Source organism: Marmota monax, unplaced genomic scaffold (genome assembly GCF_021218885.2).
Source record: "Marmota monax isolate L192 unplaced genomic scaffold, Marmota_monax_Labrador192_F-V1.1 WCK01_AAM20220418_F8-fsc00247, whole genome shotgun sequence".
Lineage (NCBI taxonomy): Eukaryota > Metazoa > Chordata > Mammalia > Rodentia > Sciuridae > Marmota > Marmota monax.
The window spans coordinates 597580-612838 of NW_026694880.1; the positions used below are offsets into that span (position 1 = coordinate 597580).

Genomic DNA, 15259 nt, shown 5'->3' on the forward strand with positions numbered 1-15259 from the left:
TTTCTCCTTTGCCATGTAGCAACATTATAAAGACAGGAAAATCAATATATGAAGAAAAATCAAGATCTCTCTCTCTCTCTCTCTCTCTCTCTCTCTCTCTCTCTCTCTCTCTCAGTGTTCTATTTTGCAAAAGCTGTGACTTAATCCAGTCTGTATTTACTTTACCTCTTTGCTTTAGATGTAACATTTTAGGGAATGAGGTAGTCAGTAATAAAGGAAGGTAGGCAATAGCCAAGACATTGAAGGGTAAGGGGTTGGTGTAGGATACAGCAGTGCTGTCCTTTAAGCCTGCACTGGTCCCTCAATGCCAGCCCAACCCTCAGTAGGGGACTAGTAGCATTCTGATGACTTCTCAAGAGATCAGAGTCTGATGTGAAGATGTAGCCTTATGTCATCAGTGCTGTTGATCAGGTAGCAAGAAAGCAGATAGTGAAGAAATAAAAACAACTTTTTTTCCTACAGCAAACATTTTCCCCCCATGGGATGGATGTTACACTCAAATCTTAGTGTATAATTTTCAGGTTTATTTTTTTTTGGATGTATTCATCTCCACTAATCTATTATTTCCTCTCATTTTGTAGCAATGAAGTTGGAGCAGAAATGAAAACATGGGCTGCAGAAGTCTTTTGGAGTGCTGGTGCTAACCACTTGCTAGGTTTAATTCTTATTTTTTTCAGAATGAGTGCTCCCTTTATGAGCAGCAGAGGAACTAAGAAAATTTTGCTGCAGACATACACCATTGCAGCACTCTACTAAACCCAGCATAGGAAAGATTCACCTGCAGCTTCTCACATCCCTGCCCAAGCCTTTGATGCCTTCTATTAAGCTGACAGCAATACTAACTTTCCCTATAGTTAGCAGGCAAAATAAAGAAGAATCATGAGTAAATAGAAGAATGGCTGCGACTGTTTTTTCAATACTAGTTTTATTTAATCCATATACTATTAACCGAATCAGGTTTTATTCCTTTTGCTTCATTTTTCACATGTTTGGAAGAAAAGAAGAAACATGTTTTGTTTTATTTTTATTTTTTGCAAGAGTTCCTGCCTACTTTCAGGGGATGCTTGTTACATGGGTTCATTGGGGAGATTGTGGACATGATGAAGTAGTTATTTCACATAACATGCTGCTTGCTTGTATCTTTGGAGTGCTGTGTTGTTGGGACAGACTATGTACCAGGGACAGCCCCGAGAAGATGATCATGATGTTGCTGGAGTGTCTCTACTATCTCTCTGCCTGCTGCCATGGGGTTCTTCTGCAGGCTACTGCAGAGTCAGATTGTTCTCATACTCTTGGGAACAGCAAAGACCATAGAGCAAACCCACACTCTTATTACAGTCATGGGAGCCCACCAGAGACACACCAATACCCACCATATTGGCCAGGTCCCATTGTTCCCCAGTTGTCATCCTTAGTAGTTGGTCTAGTTGGTCTTTGCCTCCTCTGGTGATTTCCTTCTCCACCCATCCTGGAAACCCAGGATAACACCCACTAAAGAAGAATCCATAGCAGTTTTGCACATGACTCATGTTCCTTTGGAGCCAGCTCTGAGCCACTGTTCCTTAGACCACTGTTTTGGCAATCCAATTGTCCTGCCAGGAGAGTTTCCTACAGAGAAAGCAACTGGGTTCTTTTGTTCTCCCATATCCTTTTAAGAACATCCCATTATCAGCCATGAGTTGGCACCTGGAGAGATAAATCTCCTCTGTTGGTGTTAGGAGGACAATGAGTCACAGGAAAGCACTCTACTTGAGTTTCTTGGCTCAAACAACAACTACTCCTCCACCAACCTTCTAAAATGTGTGAAGAATCACCTTAGGTTACTAATAATTATCTCTAATGTTTACTGTGCTCTTATTATGCACCAGACACCACAATAAGTGCTTTACATGAATATTATCTTACAAGGGGGAGCAATATCATTGTTGATGTTTATATTTGTGAAAACAGATACCTCCAAATGCTTACATCAAGCTAGTATGTGGCAGAGACAAAATTCAAATCCAGGTAATCTGGTTCCAAGACCAAGATATTTAATCAATTATTAGTTTTTTTCATTCGTTCATTTTTGGACTTCATGTGTAAAAGGTGAGTTGAACACACTCCCTAGCTCATAGCAGATTACTGTTTGGGTGTACTTGATGATTATTATTTATAACAATTTTATCTTCTTTTCCTTGCTGTAGGAACACATTCTTATGTGTTTAATGTTTATCTTTTGCTTATATGTTTTGAAGGTGTGCATTGTTCTGTTTGCATATATATTTAATAAATGTAAATGGCATTGCTTTTGCTTATGTTGTTTCTTTTTTTCTCCACACTCAGCACTGTTTAAAGCTCTACACAGATTGCTTCCTCAGAGATGCATGTTGCGGTCACATTATGTTTCACTTATTCACCTGCCCAGCTTTGGTCTCATAGGTCTCCGTATTATACAAACTGGTTTGATGCATATTGTTCTGTGTGCCAGTTTGTGGATCTTTATGAGGGTTTATCTGCAATGTATACTTAGGACTAGGCGTGTTTCATATGAAAGCATACATGCACTTCATTTCACTAAATCCTCCCAGATTGCTGTCTAGAGATACAACCATTCTCGTTTCCACCAGAAATGCATCAGGGATATAACATCTTCGAATCCCTTTCCATCTTTGAATGTCTGAACTTTGCAATGTTCAACCACACCATCACTGAAAGCAGCTCTTAAGATGGGATTTTGTTTAAAGGTAGCACCCTAGTCATCCTAAGTTTTCAAATTCTCCAATGCTTCGATACCTTTTAAGTGCAATTATTAGGTAAGTATTCTCTCTTTCATTGATGAAAACCTTGAGCCTGAAATGTTCTTTGAGTCAACACATCAGTGGATGATGAACCTAACATAAGACTTTTGGATTCCCCTGCTATGGTAATTCTTTAATAAAGAAAAGAGCTGCATCAGAATACTGTGTTCTAATTTATTTTATTTTTTCAATTTATTGTTAAAGATCAGAGTCTTAAAGCATGAAGAAAGGAGGGACAAGTATTGGTTATAGGTAGAATATGGGACAAGAGAATGAGCTGTTCTGGGGTTCTGAGCATGTTAAAGTACAACGGATTATTTTTGAGGAAGAAAGAGATGGGAAAATGTAGTATGGAATATACAAATATTGAGACCAAGTCTCTATTTGGATTCACCAGGAAACTTACTCTAAGACAAGAATTTGACTAAGCAGTTATTTGGGAAGAGATCACCAGAAGAACACAGCTATGGGATTGAAGAAGGGTCCTATAATATAGCCACTTACTAAAATGGGCAACTGGAGCTAATTTCCACTGAGGGATTTGAAGACACAGGTTGAATGAGCGTGCATCAGAGTTCAACTTAGAGGAAAGAAAATTGGGGTACTTATTCTAAAAATTAACTATTAACCTTTGCATTGTTATGTCCTTCTCTTTGGAATATTTTTTTTTAATTTGGAAAAATATTTTATTATTCATGTGCAATGGGACTTGTTATTTTATTGTTAAACTTTAATTTGAGGAAATGGGTAATCTATTGAATATTGTTCTTTATATTTTTTAAGTGCAGGACAAAAAAGCTAATTAATAGCTTAAGTAGGAAGGGGGATATTCTCAGAATATCATCTATTGGGCAAGAAGAAAATTCTGCAAGTAAGAAAGAGAGTAAAAATCTTTCTAATGTGGACTGCTGTAGATTGCCACATTGGAAGTCTTTATCTATTAAAAATTAAATCAACTGTGTGAGAGAATAAGTTGGTGTGCAGGGAGAAAACATTGTTTTGCTTCGATGAAGCCCAGAGGCCTTCAAATAATCAACTACTAATTAGTAAATATTTCTGAATTTGTTTAAAAGGTATATCATATTTTGGGGATTTTCTATGTTTTCTTATGATATGTTGTAAAAGTATACGTTATATTTTCTCAGTGCTTTAGAATGTATTCTCAATTTATTTGTCTAGAAAGCATTTTTTCTTTATTTTAGACCTTAATGAACACATTTTAATTTCCTAATACAACGGTTTATCAATGTATTTTTATTTTTTGAAATTGCTCAGCATCACTTAAGCACCTGAGCCCATATTTTTCTTCTAACTCTGAAGGTAAATTTAAAAATGAGATTATACAATAGGCAAAGGACACCTCATAAATAATGAAAGAAAGAAAGAAAGAAAAAGACAAAAATTTCCAAGGGTCTACATATTGTGACTCAGAAATATTGAACAGAATCTCTAAGGTAAAAGCAGTCAGTAGAAGACTCACTAAAAGGAAAAAAAAAGAAAGAAAGAAATCCTTATGTAATATTTAGCCAAGGGCATGTTTTGTAGAAAAACTTAGGCAAAGGTTCACATAATCATGTGGGTGGGAGTGGAAATTATTCCTCACAAAGTTTAGGAAGTATTTTTAAATGTAAACTGGGCTAAATCATTCAAAGGAGTAGGAATTTTGCTAACTCTGCTTTTGGGTGACAGTTGAGACTTTCTTTTTCTTTTTTCTCTAAATCTATAGTAGGGCTAGTAAAAAGCATAAATTGTGGAAAAGTGAAAGTCAGTAACAGTTTCTTTTTTTCTGATGAATAAATAAAATTTATGTAAAAACTTAAGTCATTAAAAATTAGAAAAGAAGTAGATTTTGAGGAATATGTGGTAGGCCATGCTCTGAATTTATGTAAAATTGGTCCTCAGTTATAAGTATATTAGGTTCAACAGAATTTGGGGAATTACATCAATGACTCAAGCTTTTGTCATTCATCATATTTTAAATTAGTAATTTAGGATGGAAATTTCCCTTTTCCAGGATCTCCTTTTTCATAAACTAATGACATTTTCCTAAGAGGAAGAAAATTAAAACACATTTGCCTTTGTTATGGTTTGGATATGAGGTGTTCCCAAAATTTTGTGTATGAGACAATGAGAGGAAATTTAGAAGAGAAATGATCTGATTATGAGAGTCTTAACCTAATCAATGGAATAATCCCCTGATGGGATTAACTGAGTGGTAATTGAAGGTGGGTAGGGTGTGGCTGGAGGAGGTGGGTTACCTGGGCATGCTTTTAGGGTATCTATTTTGTATCAAGTGAGTGGAGTCTCTCTCTCTCTCCTTTCTGATTATCATGCCCACTTCCTTCCATCACACTCTTCCACCATGATGTTATGCCTCACCTCAAGCCTCAAGGCATGGAAGCTGCTGTCTATGGATTGAGACCTCTGAAACCGTGAGCCCCCACATAATTTTTTTCTCCTTAAAATTGTTCTTGTCAAGTCTTTTAATCACAGCAGTGAAAAAACTGACTAAAATACTTTTGAATTTCCAATCCTATCACTACTCACATATTTTTACATTATTGCCCCAGTCATACTACAAAGGGAGATTAAATCCCAGTATTATGATGTGTCAGGATTGGATTGATTTGGGGTCATTATTGCTTCAAAGTTCCCTTTTTATCTACCATGTTTCAAAAAGATAACACTCTCGTGGAAAGTATCTACTTCTGTATGGTTGCATCACTGAGTACTATGGAATGGAGCTCATGAGAGATTAGGAGCCCACAATCTTGGGCTGCAATAGCATCAAGGAGATATATATATATTTGGTAGGAGGAGGTTTAAAGGTTCAAGATTCCACTTGCCCTATGAGCAAAAAATACAAATGGCGACATTTTGGCACCGTTCTCTCCCTGACCAAAGCCTCTATGTAAAATGAAGGCCGCCTTTAGGAACTAAATTCCTCTTCTCCCAAGCCCGTCTTGATGGGAACAATACTACTCAAACAATTCTTCCTTAACTAACAAAATCTGCTTTGAGTGACTTGTTTCTTGAACTATGGACAGAGTTTTGTGTTTTATTTTCTCTTTATAAAACAAAACAAAACAAAAAAAACTCTGCCTGGCTTGACACCACATCATGAAGGAGGAGGATTTAGGGTTTATATGTGCTGCAGTTGTGACAGCTATACTTCATCATTCTCTACTTGCTTGGACTTTGCCACTCTGATATTGGAAACTTCTGCTTCATTGGGTTATTTCCTAGGACTGTCAAGAAAACCTAGTTTGATTTGTTTATCAATTTTTTAACACACATATTAAAATATTATTATTTTAGTCAGCTTTTCAACACTGTGACCAAAAGACTTGACAAGAACATTGTAGAGGAGAAAATGATAATTTTGGGCTCACAATCTTAGAGGTCTCATTGCATAAGATGGTCAACTCCATAGCTCTGGGCCTAAGTGGAGGCAGAACATCAGGGAGGAAGTGTGTAGAGTAGGAAAGCAGCTCAGGATAAGGCATTCAGAAAGCAGAGAGAAAGCTTTGATCCCCAATGATAAAATATATGCCCTAAAGGCACATCCAGATTAACCTATCTCTCCAGCCACACCCTACCAGCCTATAGTTATCACCTAGTTAGTTTACAACTCTCATAATATAATCACTTTACCTCTGAAAATTCTTGCATTGTCTCATATGAGCTTTGGAAGAAGACTTCATATCTAAACCACAACAATTATTAGGAGACAATTATTATATGGAGAATGCTGCCTCCAGGTTGACTGAAGTATAGACCTACTTGCTAAGAGAAATACAATGTACTCTCTAAGATCTCTGTGAATCCCCAAAGACAAATATTTGTTAACCTTGAACATAAACTCCCAGCTTCCATGTAACATTCATGCTATATTTTGCATCTTGGTGCTACATTTTTAGAGTGTCCTCAATGTGGGTCACATTCCTTTACTTGATAATCCCTCCTAAAGTCCATTCCATCAAGATGTAAATTAGACCATTTAAATATTTTTCTCAGATCTTCTCGCTATACAAAGAAGTAGCATATTGATTTTCCTCAATAAGAAGTTTCTTTCTTTAGAACCCTACAGAAGGGGTAAAATAAGTTATGCCATTAGTTCTCAAAAAATAATATCCAAAAATTTTAGCTAAAAATATATCACAGCTTCCCCCCATTCTTCTGGGATAGAAAGTGAAAATATCATAAAACTTGAGCAAATTAGAATTATCATGATGAAAACAAAACAAAACAATCCCAATCCAAACCCCCAATCTGTTTTTTTGGTCCACTTTGGAGTTAGTCATTCAGGTATCCTGTCTAAAGTGGCAGTAACATGTTGGATATACAGATTCAATGACCAGCTGCTCTTTCAGTTCCTGTTTTCAATTCAGTTCCTTTTACTCAATCTTCCATCTCCTCAGCTCCTCTTGGTCATTAACTTGTTTAGACTTTTTCTTATTGCCAGATCCCTTTCAGTCAAGCAGCCTGGGTTTGGACTACATTCTGCGTTCTGATCTGATACTTCTCCAAGAGGGGATCCCTTAGCTTTATGATGGTCTATCTGACTTGGGTCTCTGTGTAGCTGTGAAATCTCAAGCCCTCCAGCTAATCCATACAGGAAAGTGGAGGGGAGGGGTTCCAGACTGGATCCACTTGGGAGTGTCCATTAGTAATCATGTATACATAAGCTATGGAGATGGTGATCTATGCTTTCCACTCTATCTTAGATATAGAGTAATATTGAAACACTAAAAAAACATTGTTGATGGAAAATGCACTTGACTTTCTGGAAAAAAAAAAGCTCAGAAATATTTTCAGTTTCTATTGATCGGCTATATGAGACTCCTACATACTTTAGAGGGTTTAAGGGAGCAGAATATGAGGCGAAGCTTCCATATCTCTGAAACCCAAAGTCATTTTAGTTACATAAGACATCTTTTTAGACTTGTTAAAAATATTTCACATCAGATCATTTCCTAAGTGAGTGCTTTATCTCTACAATTAATAAAAGATAAAAATGGAAACCTTTAACTGATGAAGTATCCTTTTAGTTCATAAACTACTTCAATTTATGCCTATAGTCAGAACTTAACTATAAAGTATGCTTTGTACTCCCGATAAGCTTCTGCTTTGTTGAATTGCCCTGGGGAAAGAGTTTGAGATATTTCCTACGAAGAAAATTTCCTTTTGCTGTCAGAGCTGGTCCAGACAGAGCCTCAGTGAAGGTATTCGTGACAAACATTTTCCAGTCGGCACCCAGTGCATGACAGCTGATTATCCAGTCATCTCAGGCCTCTGACCTTGGAAGTGTCTCAGTCTGCTAGTACCCTTACTGGATTTAGGGATGGAGGTGTCTGGGTGAAAGAACAAATGTAGAGGGATGTCAGATCAGCTTTTCACTTTTAATCGAGTCACATTCTTCCATACTCTGAGCTTTATGACTAGCTTCCCAATACATACAGACAACACACACACATACACAAAAACACACACATATACTTCCCTCACATACAGACTCATACAAATAGATACACTCCTTTACTGCACCACTATCAGCTAATTATAAGCATTATATTGTCCTTCTGATGGCTCGATAATAATCTAAAATTCCAAAAGAATCATGAACACCAATATGATGGTATATGTAAGTCTTTACAGTAGCCCCAGGTGTAATGAGCTGAGAAAATATTTTCTGGAGAGAATAGCAAACATCTGACATTAGTCTCCTGTTTCCCATCCAGTATGGCAGAATACTTTTCTGACATATGATATCAGAATCCTCTCCTGATCATGGTCTATAAAGTCTAGGTTTGGTTTCACAATCCCTTATACTGAATTCCAGGTAGCCATAATCAAATGGTTATTGACTATGTTCAAGATGAAACCTGTTACCACTTATACCCTGAAATACTGCAAGCTACTTCTTTGACAAATTTTTCCTCTGGGTTCTCATTTTTCTCTCCAGGGACCATTTACTATTGTTGTCTACATCAAATAAGATCTCCAGTACTCCTTTTATCCTGAGGCAAATGGGGTTTATACCCTGCTCTCAGTATTTCAGGGGGGCCCTGGCTTTGAAGAATCTTCTTTAAAGGCATTTACACTGCTCTTCAATTACTGGAATGAGTTGGGTTCAGAAGTACCATTGGACTAGGGCACTCCACGTTTGGACAAGGAACTACATGGGCTCTAACTCACGTTTCTCTCATGCGGAATACCTTGACTCATTTATCCTTTGCCTGGCTCAACCAGGTACTCAAAAATATTCAGACACATGTCTTGAATGATGCACAAATCTATCCTTAGTTCCAGAACAGTGGTCTGGTAAGTTGATCACTCCAGCTGTAGGAGTACTATTGTTGTTGTTGTTGTTTCTACATACTCTTACAACATAGGAACTCTATATGCCAGTTATTGTGGATCCCAAAATACTTATTTGACAAAATTTTCCAAAAACATAATCTTTGTGCACTGTTAACATCATTCATGTCTACTCATCTTTCCTTCTTATCAATTTCCCAAAACCTCTATTTTATCTTATTTCACAAAGTGAGTAAATATTCTTGAAATATTTGCAAAATTAAAACTTACTTTTCCTATTCCTAGTCCAATGAGACCAACTATGATTGATTGGTATCACATAGGACATGGACCTAATTATAGAAGATTTCAGATGAACTTTATTCAGGAATTTCTATAAAGGTTTCTGAGGCCTAAAAGAGAAATACAATAGAAGAATTACGTCAACAAGATGAAAAAGTAGGAAGGCACATATTCTTTTTCCTCCCATGAAAACATTACTTTTGCCACAATACATGTATTGATTCCCTTTGTGGGAAATCAGGAAGCCAATTAATAGACTCTTACACTCTGGGCAAGCATGAATCTAGCTGCATAGTTCCTCCCTCAGCACAGCACCCCAAAGTTAGGAAGAAACCTGGAGCTGCTAACTACTTCCTGTCAAGGTAGAGTGAGGATTGTGCCCTATGTGTCATGTTATGAGTCTTCAGGGCTTCCTAGGAGTCTCATTAAGGAAGTCAGGGCCTAATCCGGCATGATGAAGATTTGGGCCTACTTTTTCTTCTATTAGGCAAAGGGTCTCTGTTTTAATTCCTAGGTCCTTGACCCACTTAGAGTTGAGTTTTGTTCATGGTGAGAGATAGGGGTTTAATTTCATTTTGCTACATAGAGATTTCAGTTTTCCCAGCACCATTTGTGGAAGAGGCTATTCTTTCTCCAATGTATGCTTTGGGTGCCTTTGTCTGATATAAGATAACTGTATTTATGTGGGCTTGTCTTTGTGTCTTCTATTCTGTATCATTGGTCTACATGACTGCTTTGGTGCCAATACGATGCTGTTGTGTTACTATAGCTCTATAGTATAATTAAAGGTCTGGTATTATGATGCCTCCTGATTCACTATTCTTGTTGAGGATTGCTTTGACTATTCTGGGTCTCTTATTTTTCCAAATAAACTTCATGATTGTTTTTTCTATTTTTATGAGGTATGACTTTGAGAATTTAACTGGTATCACATTGAATCTGTATTGCACTTTTGGTAGTATGCTCATTTTGACAATATTAATTCTGTCTATCTTAGAGCATGGGATATCTTTCTATCTTCCAAGGTCTTCTTCAATTTCTTTCTTTAGTATTTTGTAACTTCTCAGCAAAAGAAATAATCAATGAGGTGACAAGAGAGCCTATAGTATGGGAGCAAATTTTTACCACACACACATCAGATAGAACACTAATTTTTACCACACACACATCAGATAGAACTAAAAAAACGTAACACCAAAAACAAACAAACAAACAACCCAATCAATAAATGGGCTAAGGAACTAAAGAGACACTTCCAGAAGATGATATTCAATTAATTAACAAATATATGAAAAATGTTCAACATCCCTAGTAATTAGAGAAATGTAAATCAAAACTACTTTAAGATTTCATCTCACTCCAGTCAGAATGCTTCTATCAAGAATAGAAGCAACAATAATTGTTGGTGAGGATGTGTGGGAAAAGGCACACTCACACATTGCTGGTGGGACTGCAAATTGGAGAAACCAATCTGTAAATCAGTATGGAGATTCCTTTAAAAACTTGTAATGGAACCACCATTTGACCCAGCTATCCCACTCTTTGACCTATACCAAAAGGACTTAAAAGCAGCATATTACAGTTATACAGCCACATCAATGTTTCTAGCAGCACAATTCACAATAGCCAAACTGTGGAACCAAAGTAGATGCCCTTCAATAGATGAATGGATAAAGAAACTGTGGTATATTTACACAATGGAATATTACTCATCAATAAAAGAGAATAAAATTATGGCATTTGCCGGTAAATGGATGGGGTTGGAGAATATCGTGGTAAGCAAAGTAAGCCAATCCCAACAAATGTTTCCTCTAATAAGTGGATGCTAATCCATAATGGGGAATGTATGGAATGAGTGGAGGAACTTTGGACTGGGCAAAGGGAAGGGAGGGGAGTTGGGTGTAAGTAGGTAGGAAAGATGGTGGAATGAGACAGACATCATTACCCTGAGTACATGTATGATTTGCACAAATGATGTGACCTGACTTCATGTACAGAGAAGTGAAAAATTGTACTTCATTTGTGTACAATGAATCAAACAGCATTCTGCTGTTACATATAACTGATTAGAACAAATAATAATAATAATAATAAAGTCTTCTTAGGTGTCTGATATCATCTTAAAGCACTGATGGTACTTAACAAAATCTAGATATCTTGGCACCAATGCAAACAACAAAGAGCTAGGTAGAATGCTGCTACTCCCAGAGACCTGATAGAGCACTCAGAGCTGATATAGCTGGGTGAACTCACCTTCAGGAGAAAAGGGAAAAGTTGCATTACATCTGACATTCCAGCTCTTCAGAAGGCTGTCCAAGGGTCTGGTTTCTGCTTGTGTTGGAGTCAAGATGGGACTTGGCAAAATCTAGATGCTTGGATGGAGGACACGAGAACAATAAAAGCTGGATGGTGTGCAGCTACTTTAGAGAACCTGTGATACAGCACACAAATACCAAAGGAAACAAGATGTATGAGCTCCTGAAAAAAAATGAAACACAAACCCCTCTAATTAGGAACCTAGTCATACAAATTAAGAGAAGACGTATCTACAGAAGAAGTTTGAGAGACCCCCACAATCTCTAACCAGCCTGTTGGTGAAGTTCTTTTCTTATAAAAGCTGCTTTGTAAGGACTGGAACAGGTGGCTTTTTTTTTTCTCTCTCTCTCCAAATATTTGTATACCAACACAAAGCCATGAAGAACACAAAGAAATGGGGCAAGTGACTCAATAAAAGGGACAAAGTTAATGTTCAGAAACTGACACTTTTAAGAAAAGGAAGCATATGAATTACCCAAAAAGTAATTGAAAATTTGCATAATAAAGATCTCTAATCAGCTCAGGAGAATGACACATAGACAAAATTAAAAGGCAAGAGATAACAATTAGTAAACAAAAAGATATAAAATATAAAAAAAACTGAAGAGAAGTTTGGAGATAAAAATTCAATAAATAAAAAAATTATTAGATTCAATCAAGGACTTTATGATGAAAAAGATGGTAACCCCAATAAGGGTAATAATTTGAAATTATCTTGTTAGAGGAGGAAAAAACAAAATAAAATTCTGTTTTGTGTAGGTCCCATGGTAACTACCTAGAAAATACCTATAGATTATACAATAGGAAAAATGAGAAAGGAACCAAAGAAAGTTACAACAAAAAAAATCAATGAAACACAAAGGAAGAGAGCGAAAGAGGATGAGAGGAACAAAAGAGCTAAAAGAAAGATGGTATACCATTACCAGAATTGAGATAATAAATACTTATCTGTCAATAATTGTCTTTTTTTTTTCTTTGAGTTTCTCAACAAATTTTTAATTTTAGATCACTATAAAAATAACCTTAGCAGAGTTTAAAAAAAAACAGTTAACCCCGATTATAAACAATAGAATAACTCACTACCCTATCATCACAGGTGAGAGATGTTTCCTCATTTACTTCCTTTTTTTTTAAATTTTTTTTTTATTGTTGGTTGTTCAAAACATTACATAGTTCTTGATATATCATCTTTCACACTTTGCTTCAAGTGGGTTATGAACTCCCATTTTTAGACCATATACAGATTGCAGAATCACATCAATTACACATCCATTGATTTACATATTGCCATACTAGTGTCTGTTGTGTTCTGCTACCTTTCCTATCCTCTGCTATCCCCCTCCCCTCCCCTCCCCACCCCTCTTCTCTCTCTATCCCCTCTACTGACCTTCATTTCTCCCCCTTGTATTATTTTTCCCTTTCCCCTCATTTCCTCTTGTATGTTCTTTTGTATAACCCTGAGGGTCTCCTTCCATTTCCATGCAATTTCCCTTTTCTCTCCCTTTCCCTCCCACCTCTCATCTCTGTTTAATGTTAATCTTCTTCTCATGCTCTTCGTCCCTACTCTGTTCTTAGTTACTCTCCTTATATCAAAGAAGACATTTGGCATTTGTTTTTTAGGGATTGGCTAGCTTCACTTAGCATAATCTGCTCTAATGCCATCCATTTCCCTGCAAATTCTATGATTTTGTCATTTTTTAATGCAGAGTAATACTCCATTGTGTATAAATGCCACATTTTTTAAATCCATTCGTCTATTGAAGGGCATCTGGGTTGGTTCCACAGTCTTGCTATTGTGAATTGAGCTGCTATGAACATTGATGTAGCAGTGTCCCTGTAGCATGCTCTTTTTAGGTCTTTAGGGAATAGACCGAGAAGGGGAATAGCTGGGTCAAATGGTGGCTCCATTCCCAGCTTTCCAAGAAATCTCCATACTGCTTTCCAAATTGGCTGCACCAATTTGCAGTCCCACCAGCAATGTACTAGTGTACCCTTTTCCCCACATCCTCGCCAGCACTTGTTGTTGTTTGACTTCATAATGGCTGCCAATCTTACTGGAGTGAGATGGTATCTTAGGGTGGTTTTGATTTGCATTTCTCTGACTGCTAGAGATGGTGAGCATTTTTTCATGTACTTGTTGATTGATTGTATGTCCTCCTCTGAGAAGTGTCTGTTCAGGTCCTTGGCCCATTTGTTGATTGGGTTGATTGTTCTCTTATTGTCTAATTTTTGGAGTTCTTTGTATACTCTGGATATTAGGGCTCTATCTGAAGTGTGAGGAGTAAAGATTTGTTCCCAGGATGTAGGCTCTCTATTTACCTCTCTTATTGTTTCTTTAGCTGAGAAAAAACTTTTTAGTTTGAGTAAGTCCCATTTGTTGATTCTAGTTATTAACTTTTGTGCTATGGGTGTCCTATTGAGGAATTTGGAGCCCGACCCCACAGAATGTAGATCGTAGCCAACTTTTTCTTCTATCAGACGGCGTGTCTCTGATTTGATATCAAGCTCCTTGATCCATTTTGAATTAACTTTTGTGCATGGCGAGAGAAAGGGATTCAGTTTCATTTTGTTGCATATGGATTTCCAGTTTTCCCAGCACCATTTGTTGAAGATGCTATCCTTCCTCCATTGCATGCTTTTAGCTTCTTTATCAAATATAAGGTAGTTGTAGTTTTGTGGATTGGTTTCTGTGTCCTCTATTCTGTACCATTGGTCCACCCGCCTGTTTTGGTACCAGTACCATGCTGTTTTTGTTACTATTGCTCTGTAGTATAGTTTGAAGTCTGGTATCGCTATACCGCCTGATTCACACTTCCTGCTTAGCATTGTTTTTGCTATTCTGGGTCTTTTATTTTTCCATATGAATTTCATGATTGCTTTCTCTATTTCTACAAGAAATGCCGTTGGGATTTTGATTGGCATTGCATTAAACCTATAGAGAACTTTTGGTAATATCGCCATTTTGATGATGTTAGTTCTGCCTATCCATGAACAGGGTATATTTTTCCATCTTCTAAGATCTTCTTCTATTTCTCTCTTTAGGGTTCTGTAGTTTTCATTGTATAAGTCTTTCACCTCTTTTGTTAGGTTGATTCCCAAGTATTTTATTTTTTTTGAAGATATTGTGAATGGAGTGGTTGTCCTCATTTCCATTTCAGAGGATTTGTCGCTGATATACAGGAATGCCTTTGATTTATGCGTGTTGATTTTATATCCTGCCACTTTGCTGAATTCATTTATTAGCTCTAATAGTTTCTTTGTAGACCCTTTTGGGTCTGCTAGGTATAGAATCATGTCATCTGCAAATAGTGATAATTTAAGTTCTTCTTTTCCTATTTTGATGCCTTTAATTTCTTTTGTCTGTCTAATTGCTGTGGCCAGTGTTTCGAGAACTATGTTGAACAGAAGTGGTGAGAGAGGGCATCCCTGTCTTGTTCCAGATTTTAGAGGGAATGCCTTCAATTTTTCTCCATTCAGAATGATGCTAGCCTGAGGCTTAGCATAGATTGCTTTTACAATATTGAGGTATGTTCCTGTTATCCCTAGTTTTTCTAGAGTTT

At 36.9% G+C, this 15259-nt stretch overlaps 1 protein-coding gene and 1 long non-coding RNA gene across 20 annotated transcripts in view; one reads left to right on the top strand and one right to left on the bottom strand.

The window, feature by feature from the left end:
* Mlip (muscular LMNA interacting protein) overlaps positions 1-3816 on the top strand; it is a 236203-nt gene extending 232387 nt beyond the window's left edge. For 3 of the 17 annotated variants that reach the window (XM_058573394.1, XM_058573393.1, XM_058573396.1), the window contains one exon: positions 582-3803. In XM_058573394.1, the coding sequence (XP_058429377.1) occupies positions 582-587 (6 nt within the window). In that variant the 3' untranslated portion in view covers positions 588-3803. Of the gene's footprint in view, positions 1-581 lie in introns of all 17 variants that reach the window. The other 14 variants (XM_058573400.1, XM_058573401.1, XM_058573404.1 and 11 more) reach the window with 10 other exon arrangements.
* Positions 2941-15259, bottom strand: part of LOC124080713 (uncharacterized) — a 41295-nt gene continuing 28976 nt past the window's right edge. For all 3 annotated transcript variants that reach the window (XR_006847781.2, XR_006847782.2, XR_006847783.2), the window contains 3 exons: positions 11637-11814; positions 9372-9493; positions 2941-8134 (listed from right to left, as the gene is read on the bottom strand). This is a non-coding gene — a long non-coding RNA (uncharacterized LOC124080713). The remainder of the gene's footprint in view (positions 8135-9371; positions 9494-11636; positions 11815-15259) is intronic.